This window comes from Canis lupus, chromosome 36 (genome assembly GCF_003254725.2).
Source record: "Canis lupus dingo isolate Sandy chromosome 36, ASM325472v2, whole genome shotgun sequence".
Taxonomy (NCBI): domain Eukaryota; kingdom Metazoa; phylum Chordata; class Mammalia; order Carnivora; family Canidae; genus Canis; species Canis lupus.
The window spans coordinates 18,597,938-18,611,813 of record NC_064278.1 but is presented as its reverse complement, the minus strand read 5'-3'; the positions used below and the strand labels follow the sequence as shown (position 1 = coordinate 18,611,813).

General features: G+C 37.3%; 1 protein-coding gene across 4 annotated transcripts in view; it reads left to right on the top strand.

Moving 5' to 3' along the window:
- The window catches only part of CIR1 (corepressor interacting with RBPJ, CIR1), a 39,541-nt gene that overhangs the window by 20,592 nt on the left and 5,073 nt on the right, over positions 1-13,876 (top strand). The window contains exon 7 of one of the 4 annotated variants that reach the window (XM_049106287.1): positions 4,155-4,250. The exons of the other annotated variants lie outside the window; for them this stretch is intronic. Within the exon in view, the coding sequence (XP_048962244.1) occupies positions 4,155-4,250 (96 nt within the window). The remainder of the gene's footprint in view (positions 1-4,154; positions 4,251-13,876) is intronic. 4 annotated transcript variants of the gene reach the window in all.

Sequence of the window (13,876 nt, the reverse complement as noted above, 5' to 3'; positions counted from 1 at the left end):
AAACATTTTTTAATCCACAGTGACAGTTTTCAAAGTAAGGAGTATTTTTGTTTTTGTCTTTTGCTTTCTTAATAGATTTAATAGTTACATATATCTGTGTGTCTCCTACTTAATCTTTTTGTTTTGTTTTTTGTTTGTCCTTTTAATAGACTTTATTTTTTATAGAAGTTTTAGATTCAGAGAAAAATTGAGAGGGAGGTACAGATTTCCCATAGCACCCTGCCCCCACAAATGCATAGCCTCTCCTATTATCACCATCCTCTATAAGAATGGTACATTTGTTATAATTTTTTAATATTTTATTTTTAAGTAATCTTTATATACCCAATATGGGGCTTGAACTTACAACCCTGAGATCAAGAATTGGCACACTCCACCAACTGAGCCAGCCAGGCACTTCACGTCTATTATAATTGATCAGCCTACACTGACCTATCATTATCTCCCAAAATCCGTAAGTTTACATTAGAGGCACAGAAACAAAACCAAACATGAACTATTGGGACTTCGTCAAGATAAAAACTGCACGGTGAAAGGAAACAATCGACAAAAGGCAGCCTGGAGCCCCTGGGTGTCTCAGTCAGTTAGGCGTCTGACTCTTGATTTCAGTTCAGGTCATGATCTCAGGGTCATGAGATTGAGCCCTGCATCAGGCTCTTCACTCAGCATAGAGTCTGCTTGTTCATCTCCTTCCCTTTTTGCCATGCCCTCTATTTGTCCTCAAATGTGTGTGTGCGCGCTCTCTCGCGTTCTCTCTCTCTCTCTCAAAGAAAAAGAAAATTTTCGAGGATTTAAAGACTCCCTCTGAGGAACTGGGGACAAAGTCTAGCCAAGTTCTTTTTCATTTAGTTCAAACTATTTTAAATTTTCTCTTGAGACTTCTTTAACTCATGTGTTATTTAGAAGTATGGTGTTTAATCTCCAAAATACTTTGGGATTTTCTGACTGTTACTGATTTCTAGTTTAATTACATTTTGGTCTGAGAGCTTTGTTTGAATGATTTCTATTCTTTTATGTTTGTTAAGGTGTGTTATATAGCCCAGAACCTGGTCTGTCTTGGTGAATGTTCCATATGAGCTTGAGAAAAATGTGTATTCTGCTGTTGATGATGAGATAGTCTATAGATGTCAACTAGATACAGTTGAAGGATAGTGCTGTTCAAGTATATCCTAATTTATTTTGCCCACTGGATCTGTCTACTTCTGAAAGAGTGGCACTGAAATCTCCAACTATAATAGTAGATTTGTCTATTTCTAAAAACGTTATCAGTTTTTCCTTATATTTTGATGCTGTATTGTTAAATGCATACACATTAGAAATTGTAATGTCTTACGGAGAATGAACCCCTTTTTTCGTTGTGTAATTGTCTCTATGCTTGATAAATTTGCTTGGTCTGAAATCTGCTTTGTCTGAAATTAATATGTATACTACAGCTTTATTTTATTAGTGCTAACATGGTATATCTTTCTCCATTACTTTAATCTATTTGTGTCTTTATATTTAAAGTAGGTTTGTGGGCAGCCCTGATGGCCCAGTGGTTTAGCACCGCCTTCAACCCAGGGCGTGATCCTGGAGACCCGAGATTGAGTCCCACGTCAGGCTCCCCGCAGGAAGCCTGCTTCTCCCTCTCCCTGTGTCTCTGCCTCTCTCTCTCTCTCTCTGTGGCTCTCATGAATAAATAAATAAAATCTTTAAAAAATAAATAAAGTAGGTTTGTTGGGATGCCTGACTGGTTCAGTTGGTAGGGCGTTCTACTCTTGATCTTGGGGCAGTGAGTTCAAGCCCCACATTGGGCATAGAAATTACTTTTAAAAATTAAAAAAAAGTGGGTTTGTTATAGAGAACATTAGGTCTTATATATATAATAACATATTAATCACACAACTGAATTAAGATCTATTATATCTATAATCATTTTCTATTTCTTGCCCTCATTCTTTGTTTTATTTTTTGTGTTCTGCTCTTTTGCTATTTTCTTTGGTTTTAACTGATTATTCCATTTTCTCTCTTCTCAGTGTATCAATTTTACTTTGTTTTGTTTTGTTTTATTGATTGCTTTAGGATTTGCAATATCGGGACACCTGGGTGGCTCAGCAGTTGAGCGACTGCCTTTGGCTCAAGGCGTGATCCCGGAGTCCTGGGATCAAGTCCCACATCGGGCTCCCTGCATGGAACCTGCTTGTCCTTCTGCCTGTGTCTTTGCATCTCTCTCTGTATCTCTCATGAATAAATAAGTTAAATCTTTAAAAAAAAAAAAAAGTTTGCAGTATAAGGACACCTGGGTGGCTCAGTGGTTGAGCATCTGCTCAGGGACACTGGGATCAAGTCCCACATCAGGCTCCATGCACGGAGCCTGCTTCTCCCTCTGCCTGTCTCTGCCTCTCTCTCATTGTGTGTCTCTCATGAATAAATAAATAAAATCTTTTTTAAAAATTTGCAATATGCATTTACAACTAATTTGACTTTAAAATAGCAGTGTACCACTTCACAAGTAATACCAGTACTTTATAACAGAGCAAACCAACTCCTTTATATAATACAATTCCTTTTTTCTGTCCCATTTAACATTGCTGTCAGACATTTATTCATAGGCTATAATCGTCCAATATATTGTTGCTGTTATCATTTTCAAAAAGATATTATCTGTTAGGTCAGTTAAGAATAAGAAAGAATATTTTTCATTTATTCCTTTTCAAATGCTCTTTATGTAGATCCAGATTTCTGATCTGTGTCATTTTCCTTCTCTCTGAAGAACATCTTTTAATCTTTCTTGCAAGGCAGGTCTATTGGTGACAAATTCCTCAATTTTTGTTTGTCTAAGAAAGTCTTTATTTCTCCTTCACTTTTGAAGGACAGTTGCACTGGATACAGAATTCAGTGTTGGTAGGTTTATCTTTCAACACTAAATATTTCTCTCTCCTATTGCTTGCATGGTTTTTTAAGAGAAGTATGATGTCATTTTTATCTTTGTTCCTTTCTAGGTAAGGGTTTTTCCCCCTGTGGCAACTTTTAAGATTTTCTCTTTGTCTTTGATTCTGCAGTTTGAGTATGCTATACCAAGGTGTAGATTTTTTTGGTATTCATCATGCTTGGTGAGCTCTGAGCCTCCTGAATCTGTGGTTTGTTGTCTGTCATTAGTCTTGGGAACTCTTATCCATTTCAGATGTCTTCATTTCTCTCTTTTCTCTCTTCTGGTATTCCTGTTGTGTATATGTTGTACCTTTTATAATTGTCCCACAGTTTTTGAATATTCTGGTTTTCTTTTTTTCATTTTCTTCCCCTTTGCTTTCAGTTTGAGAAGTTTCTATTCACATATCTTAAAGCTCACTGATTCTTTCCTCAGCCTTGTCCAGTCTACTGATCAGAGGCATTCTTTATTTCTATTAAAATCTTTTATTTCTAGTATTTCCTTTAGATTGTTTATCTTAGTGTTTCTATCTCTGCTTATATTACTCATCTGGGTTTGTTTGTCTTTTTTTTTAAGAATTTATTTATTCATTTGAGATAAGAGAGAGCATGAGCAGGGGGGAGAGGCAGAAGGAGAGGGAGAAGCAGACTCCCCACTGAGCAGGGAGTCCAATAAGGGGCTCGATCCCAGGACCCTGAGATCATGACCTGAGCCAAAGGCAGGTATTAACCATCTGAGCCACCCAGGCGCCCCTACCCATCTGTTTTTACATGTTGCCCATTCTGTCCATTAGAGCCTTTAGCATATTAGTCTTCTTTAAATTCACAATCTGGTAAGTCCAGAATTTACATCTTAGCTAAAAGTCTGATTCTGATGTTTGCTTTGTATTTTAGCATACTTGTAATTTTTTTTGTTGAAAGCTAGACATGATGTATCATCAGGTAGATGAAACTGAGGTAAATAGGTCTTTAGTGGGGATCCCTGGGTGGCTTAGCAGTTTAGTGTCTGCCTTCAGCCTGGGACGTGATCTGGAGTCCCGAGATCAAGTCCCACGTCGGGCTCCTTGCACGGAGCCTGCTTCTCCCTCTGCCTGTGTCTCTGCCTCTCTCTCTTTCTCTCTCTTTCTCTCTCTCTCTCTCTCTGTGTGTGTGTGTGTGTGTGTGTGTGTGTCTTTCATGAATGGATAAATAAAATCTTTTTAAAAAATAGGTCTTTTTTTTTATTTATTTTTTTTTTTTAATGATAGTCACAGAGAGAGAGAGAGGCAGAGACACAGGCAGAGGAAGAAGCATATGCCTGGGAATATTTCAGAATGATTACTTTTGTTTCTTACTGTTGGAAGGTAAGTACAAGGAGATATTCATAGTGGGAACCTGGTGAGGCTCCTGGAAGTAAAACTTCTAGAAGTGGTTTTAGTCCTCAAGCTAGTCCTTGCTCAGTCCAATGTTTCCCTTTTAAGGATTCCTAGTAGTTGCTGACTCTATTGGTCGTTCCTGGTCCCATTAAACTGTGATTCTGTGTGTCACCTATCTCCTGTTTTAGGGGCAGTGTTTTTACCCTGTGGCCTCAATTCTCGAATACCTCTAAGAAGATTTGTTTTTTTCACCTCTTTGTTGTTGGAAAGATGAGAGGATTTTAAGGCTCTTTATATATTGTACCAAAATCTAAAAGTTGTTAAAGTAACATAACAGTGAATAAACATTGAGTCCAAATTTGTTAACATGAGTTTCATATTCTACTAATTACTTGACTTTTGGTTTTTTAGGCTTAAATTGCTATATATGTAAAGTACTTTGCCTTTTTTTTTTTTAACTTAGCTATGATTTTTTTTTAAATATTTGGGCTTTTTAAGATTTTATTTATTCATGGGAGACACGTAGAGAGAGAGAGGCAGAGACATAGGCAGAGGGGGAAGCAGGTTCCATGCAGGGGGCCGATGTGGGACTTGATCCCGGAAGTCCAGGATCACACCTTGAGCCAAAGGCAGATGCTCAACCACTGAGCCACCCAGGTGTCCCGATTTTTAAAATATTTGGAACTGACTTTATATAATATGGCAAATTACACATTTTTAATAAAAGTAAATTTCAAATTCAAAAAGGTGTCACTGGATAATTTTGATATATACAAAAAAAATTTTTTTTTTTGGTGTGTTAGCATTTTATTTCTTAAGCTGAGGATGGCTTTACAAGTTTCTGTTGCAGTGTTCTTCAGACCATTTTGAAATCTTAAATGTTGCAGACAATTCATTGTCATTATTAATGATGCATATATCAAGATAATATATAAAAGAAACAGAAATCACCCGTGTTTCTGCCAACATGCACAGGAAATACAACTTTTAACATTTTGGCCTATGTCCTTTCAAGATTTTGTGTTCTATTCTCTCTATATATGGTATATGTGTTTATTAACATATATAGTTCCCTAGTGAAATTTATTCATATAGAAAGAGACAATATACAATACATAAATGGGCCATACTCTATATTCCATTTTTATAACTTTTTAAAAATTTCATTGTGGAATTAGTTATACATTAATAAATATGACTGTATTATCATTATAATGGGTACATATTACCCTACATATGGGTAATTAACATATATTGTATTATTGGTTTCAGAAGTAGAGATCAGTGATTTATCAGTCTTATATAATACCCAGTGCTCATTACTTTATGTGCCCTCCTTAATGTTCATCACCCACTTATCCTATCCCACCATCCCCTCCCCTCCAGTGACCCTCAGTTTGTTTCCTATGATTAAAAGTCTCTTATGGTTTGCTTCCCTCTCTAATTTTGTCTCATTTTATTTTCTCATTTAAATTCTACTTATGAGTGAGATCATATGATAACTGTCTTTCCCTGATTGACTTCTTTTGCTTAGCATAATATCCTCTCGTTCCATCCATGTTGTTGCAAATGGCAAGATTTCATTTTCTTGATGGCTGAGTTGTAGTCCGTGGTGTGTGTGTGTGTGTGTGTGTGTGTGTGTGTGTGTATACACACACATATACATACACCACATCTTCTTTATCCATTCATCTGTTGATGGACATCTGGGCTCTTTCCATAGTTTGGCTATTGTGGACATTGCTGCTATGAACATTGGGGTGCAGGTGCCCCTTCAGATTATTACGCTTGTATCTTTAGGGTAAATGCCCAGTAGTGCAGTTGCTGAGTCGTAGGGTAGCTCTATTTTGAACTTTTTTAGGAACCTCCATACTATTTTCCAGAGGGGCTGCACCAACTTGCATTCCCCAAAATTTCTTTTTCTTTACAATGTCTACGCCTGAGAACTTAGCCACAAATGGCTGAAATGATGTTAGGTGGGTATTTAATGTTTCACATGTCTCTATCCAGTCTTGTTTACACGATAGTTTTTAGTGTGTTTCATTCAATATGAAAATGAATAAATAGTTTAAATTGAGGAATGTATTATTTTACACTTATTGCAAAGATTCGTTTGCCTATGAATGCTCTTTTCTGGGACACCTGGGTGGCTCAGTGGTTGAGCACCTCCCTTCGGCCCAGGGTGTGATCCTGGAGTCCCGGGATCGAGTCTCACATCGGGCTCCTTGCATGGAGCCTGCTTCTCCCTCTGCCTGTGTCTCTGCCTCTCTCTCTGCCTCTTTGTCTGTGTCTCTCATGAATAAATAAATAAAATCTTTTAAAAAAAAAAAGAAAAATTGGGGATCCCTGGGCGGCGCAGCGGTTTAGCGCCTGCCTTTGGCCCAGGGCGCGATCCTGGAGACCCGGGATCGAATCCCACGTCAGGCTCCCGGTGCATGGAGCCTGCTTCTCCCTCTGCCTATGTCTCTGCCTCTCTCTCTCTCTCTCTCTGTGTGACTATCATAAATAAATGAAAAAAAAAAAAAAGATTTAAAAAAAAAAAGAAAAATTCCATTGACATTAACAAATTAATTGTTGTGATCCTGTTCTATCAGTAAATGACTCTGGTCTGTGTTAAAGTCATGTGTGGGGCAATGGGGGCTACACTTTCCATAATCTCCAAGGGGTATTACAATTTTCAGATCACAGTCGTAACTCTCTTTTACATGATTCTTCCTATTAACATCATTCTGTCTACTCAAGGTCTGCCAGCTTCAAGTAAAGGAAATTAGCTAGTGATTACCTGGAAAAGGAAAACGAATGAAATGTAGTCCACGTAGTAAATATTAATTCTACGCAAATCAAACTTAATGAAGTTAACAATCTTCATCATGTTCCACTCACTTAGAATGCCATACTTTTTGCCTTTTCCAAAATTGTATGACAGTTTGAAAATCAAATTCAGTTTCTTGTTCTTTCCTGGAAAGTCTAAGTTTTTCTGAATTGGGGACTGTATCTTATTTATCTTTGTATCCCAATGCCTTGTACAATGTACATGCTTAATAAATAATAGTTTACTGGTTGAATGGAAAGGTTTTGCTAACTATTATAAGCATCACTGTTTATCATCTCTCAATATATCTTATAACACAGATTTATAATTTATATTTTTCCTGTTCTTTGATATGAACTAGTGTTCCCCAAAAGCTTATAAGCTTGAGGACAAAAATTAAGTTCTCTGTTCTCTAAGAGGCCTAATGAAATAAAATAATCTTGGATTCCTGGGTGGCTTAGCGGTTGAGCATCTGCCTTCAGCTCAGGGCATGATCCCAGGGTCTAGGATCAAGTCCTGCAAGTCCTGCACCGGGCTCCTTGTAGGAAGCCTACTTCTCTCTCTCTCTCTCTCTCTCTCTCTCTCTCTCTCTCTGTAACCCTCATGAATAAATAAATAAAATCTTTAAAAATAAATATTTAATAATAATAATCTCAATAATACATGATTTTTAAAATCACTTTGTATGTTATATAGGAGGGATGAATAAGTTGAAATTCCCTATGCCAGACTCTCTCCATAGTTAGAGATGTAATACAGAAATGTAGTTAAGAGTCTATAATTGAGTAATTACTGTTGACTGGTTTAAAATATCATTTGTAACTTTAAGCCAAATGCACTGGTTCTTAAGTGTAGAGTTCAAGTCTGACTAATGTTATGTACCCATGTAACCAATGTCTCTGACAAAGATTCAGAGCATAGAGTATTGCCATAACCTAGACAATCCCCTTCTGTCCCTTACCAGTCAGCCTCCTCCACCCACAACTGCTGTTCTTATATCTAATTTCATATGTTAGTTTTACCTGTTCATGAACTTCATATAAATGGAATCATACAGCATGTATTTTCTGTGTCTGACTGCTTTGATTCAGCATAATGTTTTTGAGGTTTGTGAATGAATAATTTTCAAGAGCTCTCATATTCTCTCTCAGGAGCATTCATATTCTTAGAACTTAATTAAAACATGGTGCTAACTTCTAGCACTTCATGTTCATCACAGCACAAATGATTTTTCTTAGTCCTCTATGGACTGTGAATTCACTTTATTATCACTGGATATAGCATCACTAAAGTATTTGCATGTAAATTAAGTTGAAGATATAAAATGTAAGTCATATATTTTTAACTATTCTGAAAGGGAAGGTTGTTTTTAATAAATATTGTTCTTTACTGACATACAATAAGAGAAGTTTTATCTTACCTTGTTTCTGTGTATTTTCCAGAGACATAGACTAAAATGAAATGTTCAATTTTTCCTTTACGTTGTATGTTTTAATATAGATCAAATTAGCTGTCTTCAGTATGAACTTGGGATAGGGCAATAAGAAACCCTATTGTTTCCAGCCTCCACTAAGCTAAACTGGCAGTGTGTCAGGAAAATTCCCAGTATGGAGCAGTTTTATTGCAATTCAGTACAATTGGTTCTTGCATAACCTTTAGAAAATCATACATAAAACATTCTCATCTATATAAATAAAAATCACCCACACACTTTATTAATAGCTTTGTTCACTGTTTCCCTGGGACTTGTGCTGCATGTTCCCACTGTGCCCCCTTTTTCAGTCTTTTTTAAGATAACTTTCTATAAGCTTTCTTAAAAGCAAAAAGGTTAGGTAATATTAGGAGTCATATATGAGATTCTTGATAGTTCCCACTAAACACAGATCTCCCTCTCAGTTGTGTACTCTAGTGTCTCTGTGTATCCTTTTTACATTTAGTAACAAGGAGTGGCTTTTTTACTAGATATAGTCAATTTAATTTTAGGAAAGAAAGAAGGTTGTACTTTCACAGAAATACAGATCATATTTTATTTGTGATAATGTTAGGGGGGTTATTTTAAAACACATATTTTGGGGATGCCTGGGTGGCTCAGCAGTTGAGCATCTGCCTTTGGCTCAGGGCGTGATCCCAGAGTCCCAGGATTGAGTCCCACATCGGGCTCCCTGCATGAAGCCTGCTTCTCCCTTTGCCTCTCTCTGTGTCTCTCATTAATAAATAAATAAAATCTTAAAAAAAAAAAACACATATTTTTAAGGTTCTACCACTGTCACTATGACTACATGGTAGCACCAAAACATACTGGTTTGAAGTCTCAGCATTTTTTCCCTTAGTCTAGTTCATTAACCAGAAATGTGTTTCAACTGTCGTTTTTCTAAATCTAAATTAAAGAATATTTTCTATGTATTCTCCAAAGTATATGGTATACAGTGCCAAGGTAATTTAATAATAAACCTCTAGATCTAACTACCGACTTATAGAAAATATAGTGACTAGAAGAACACATTAAATGACATCACTATCCAGAATATGGAAATTTGCAGAACAAGTGACCCAGTTTTCTCAACAAATGAAAGCAGGTAGAGGGTAAGGGTGGTGAATTTTTTTTAGATTAAAACAGACTTAAGGTATGTGTCACTTATACCTCAATTTAAAAAGTGAGAGGGGGATTTAAGAGATACATGAACTAGATGCAGTGTGTGGACCCTGCTTGGATCCTAATCTGGACAAACCAACTGTGAAAAGATACTTGTGAGACAACCTGAATGATGACTGGATATCAGATGATATTTTTAAAATGCCAATAGGGACAGTTGTAATAAAGGTATTAGGGTTTTGTTTTTAAGATATACTCCTTGGAAAAAAAAGAAAATGAAATACTCTTTGGTGGGGCACCTGGGTGGCTCAGTCAGTTAAATGCCTTCGGCTCATGTCATGATCCCAAGGTCCCAGGATCAAGGTCTTCATCAGGCTCTCTGCTCAGAGGGTAGCCTGCTTCTCCCTCTGCCCCTCCCCCTGCTCATGCTTGTGCTTTCTCTTTCCCTGAAATAAATAAATAAACAAACAAATAAATAAATAAATATTTTTTTAAAAAAACGCCAAGATATGGAGAAATACTCCTTGGGGGACCTGGATGGCCCTGTCAGTTGAGCATCTGCCCAGTTCAGGTCATGGGATCAAGCCCCACATTGGGCTCCCTGCTCAGCAAGGAGTCTGCTTCTCCTCTCCCTCTGCCCCTCCCCATGTTTGTCCTCTCTCTCAAATAAATAAAATCTTTAAAAAAAAAAAACACCTCCTTGTTTATTAGTAATTACCAAAGTGATATCTGAGATTTTATCTCTATCAAATAAACTTAGCTCTATCAAATACTCTTATCAGTAACTCTATCAAAAAGTAAAGGAAGTTAGAAGTAATAAGAATGGCAAAATATCGATAATTGTTGAAACTTTGAAAGGAGTACATAGGGTTCATTACATTATTCTCTCTAGGTTAGGAATTCTTCACTGTATAAAGTTAAAATCAATGGGAAGGAAAAAATTATCATTTTTTAAAAGATTTTATTAATTTGAGAGAGAGGGAGAATGCAAACAAGCACAGGGAGTCGCAGAGGGAGAGGGAGAGGGAGGGAGGGGCTCCATCTCACGACACTGTGATCTGAGCCAAAATCAACAACAGAGGCTTAACTCTGGCTGAGCCACCCAGGTGCCCCTACCAGTTTTTTTTTTCTTTTTTAAGATTTTTTTTATTGATTTTAGAGAAAGAAAGCATACCAGTGGGAGAGGCAGAGGGAGAAGGGGAAGGAATTCCAAGCAGATTCCGTGCTGAGCCTGAGCCCAATGCAGGACTCAGTCTCATAACTCTGAGATCACAACCTGAGCGGAAAGCAACCTGACACAACCGACTGTGCCACCCAGGCGCCCCATCACACTTTAATAGCAGCAAAACTATGTTCACTTTAGGAATAGCAGAGATTTTTCAGCAAACAGTAACATCCCATAAATTAAATTGATGTGTTATATTTAGGGGAAGGAGGAAAAGGCATTTGTAATACAGCCTTACCTAACCTACTATTATTCAGTGCCCTCCCTTCTCCCACTTAATACCATGAAATTGTAGAATGCTTCATTTGAAAGGAATGATACATCTGTCCTTGGGAAGAGCAGATGGACTGTGCTAGCAGTGAAACACGTGTCTTTTCCTTCACCATTTAGCTTTCTCCTTGGGAGTCACTTGGGACTGCTATCCAGTTTTGTGAAGTCAGTGATACGGCCTTTCTCAAAGCCAGAACTTTTGGCTTCCTCTGTTATTCTCTGATAAAAATATCTGTTTTACTATGGAATACTTTTTACCTTCCATTATTTTTACTTAGTTCTATAAAAAATGAATGCTCTAAATGAATAGACTAGGGCCTTTACATAATTTTGTACAACATAATTTGCCGCCTTTTTTTTCCCCAGAGACACTGACTGCATGGTATTTTCCTAGTAGAAAATAGTCTAGGTCTAATTGGGACATAAACTGAATACATTAATCACAATCAGTATTTTGACGGTTTCATATATCACAGCAAAGAAAGTTTGCAAAATTAGTGAAAGTTGAAAACAGTTTCTAAGTTGTAACATTGGTTTTCATGCTGTGGAGGCTTATTAACCCAACCTGACTAAAGTGATCTAGAAAGGAGCCCTAACAAATCTACATTTTAAAGCAAAACCCTTTTCCTGAATTCTCTAGAATTATTCAACCATAGCAAATCTAAGAGCAAATCAAACATTCCTGAACCCCAAATCCAGTTGTCATTTAAATTATTAAGGCACTACACATGAAAGTAGTCATTTTGCATTTGAATATATTTTTAAAATCTATTTTTCCAACATATCTGTATAATCTATTGTATCAACTAAATTTTGAGTTCTCAGAACTAGAGTCATTTATGTCAATTTAACTCTTCATAGCCACTGTCACAATAACGGGAAAGTATAAAGATATCTTGCTAAATATATCTTCATTAAACCTGACTTGTCACATCTTCTAAACTCAGAACTTTTGATGATAGAAGGTTTAAGTAGGGGTGCCTGGGTAGCTCAGTTGGTGAAGCGTCTGCCTTCAGCTCAGGTCATGATCTCAGGGTTCTTGGATCAAGCCCAGCATCAGGCTCCCTGCTCAGTAACAAGTCTGCTTCTCCCTCTTCTCTCCCTCTGTGATCTCTGGCTCTCACTCTCTCTCAAATAAATAAAATCTTAAAAAAAAAAAAAATAGAAGAAGAAGGTTTAAGTATTAGAATATGTGAATAAGACTGAATTATGGGCAGCCCTGGTGGCTCAGCGGTTTAGCGCCACCTTGGGTTCAGGGCGTGATCCTGGAGACCCGGGATCTCGCGTCGGGCTCCCTCCATGGAGCCTGCTCCTCCCTCTGCCTGTGTCTCTGCCTCGCTCTCTCTCTGTCTCTCATGAATAAATAAATAAAATCTTTAAAAAAAAAAAAAAAACACTGAATTTTAAGAAATACTACTCTAAAAGTACTTTTTAAATTTTAAAGAATATGTCAAAATAATTAAATGTTTTATAGGTACTGGTAAAAATAGTAATTGTTACTGTTTATTGAATATGATTTGTCAGGTAGTTCCCTAAGTATTTAGTCTTACAGTGTAGAAGTATATGCCAAGCATATGTACTACACAGAGTTCACTTGAGGTTTTGGAGCAATATAAATGCTGGAAGAATAATGTTTGTTTCATAACCTATATAATCTGTCAGACTGGCTAAAGGGAGGTCATTTTCTTGAAGTAGTTTTAACTACTGTAATGAAAGTGTAAAAAGCATGTTTTTTAAAAAAATTATTAAAATTACCCATTTTTTTAAGATTTATGTATTTATTTATGATAGACAAAAAGAGAGAGAGAGAGAGAGAGGCAGAGACACAGGCAGAGGGAGAAGCAGGCTCCATGCCAGGAGCCCGACACGGGACTTGATCCCGGGACTCCAGGATCGCGCCCTGGGCCAAAGGCAGGCGCCAAACCACTGAGCCACCCAGGGATCCCCTAAAATTACCCATCTTTTGATGAAATTAGTAGCCTCTCATCATAATGGCCAAGCTCTTTGGCCCTTTACTGGAGTAGTTTTTATCCTAAGTCTTAGCAGGTTTGTTTTCTGGATTCGTTTGACATCTAAAAAAGTTGTTAACAAGGAAATGTAGTTTTGATGCTTCAGAAACACATTTTCTTTTTTTTTTTTTTAAGATTTTATTTATTTATTCATAGAGAGAGAGAGGCAGAGTCACAGGCAGAGGGAGAAGCAGGCTCCATGCAGGGAGCCCGACATGGGACTCAATCCCAGGTCTCCAGGATCACACCCCGGGCTGCAGGCAGCGCTAAACCGCTGCGCCACCAGGGCTGCCCGAAAACACATTTTCTACTTTATAAAATTATGTTCCTACTTTCAGTTGTTCTTGGTGGTATGAATAGAATAGTAAAGCCCATAGATTCTAATAAAAGATAGTAACATACACCTGAACTTTTCTGACCAAACTTTTTATTTTTTTATTATTATTTTTTAATATTTTATTTATTCATAGAGACACACAGAGAGAGGCAGAGACACAGGCAGAGGGAGAAGCAGGCACCCTACAGGAAGCCTGATGGGGGACTTGATCCCGGGTCTTCAGGATCACACCCCAGGCTGCAGGCGACCGCCGCACCACCAGGGCTGCCCTGACCAAACTTTGTAAACAAAGATGTTACTAGCATTTGAGATTTGAATTTTGTCTTTTGTTTTCCATGGTAACATGTAAGTGAACATGCAAATAACTA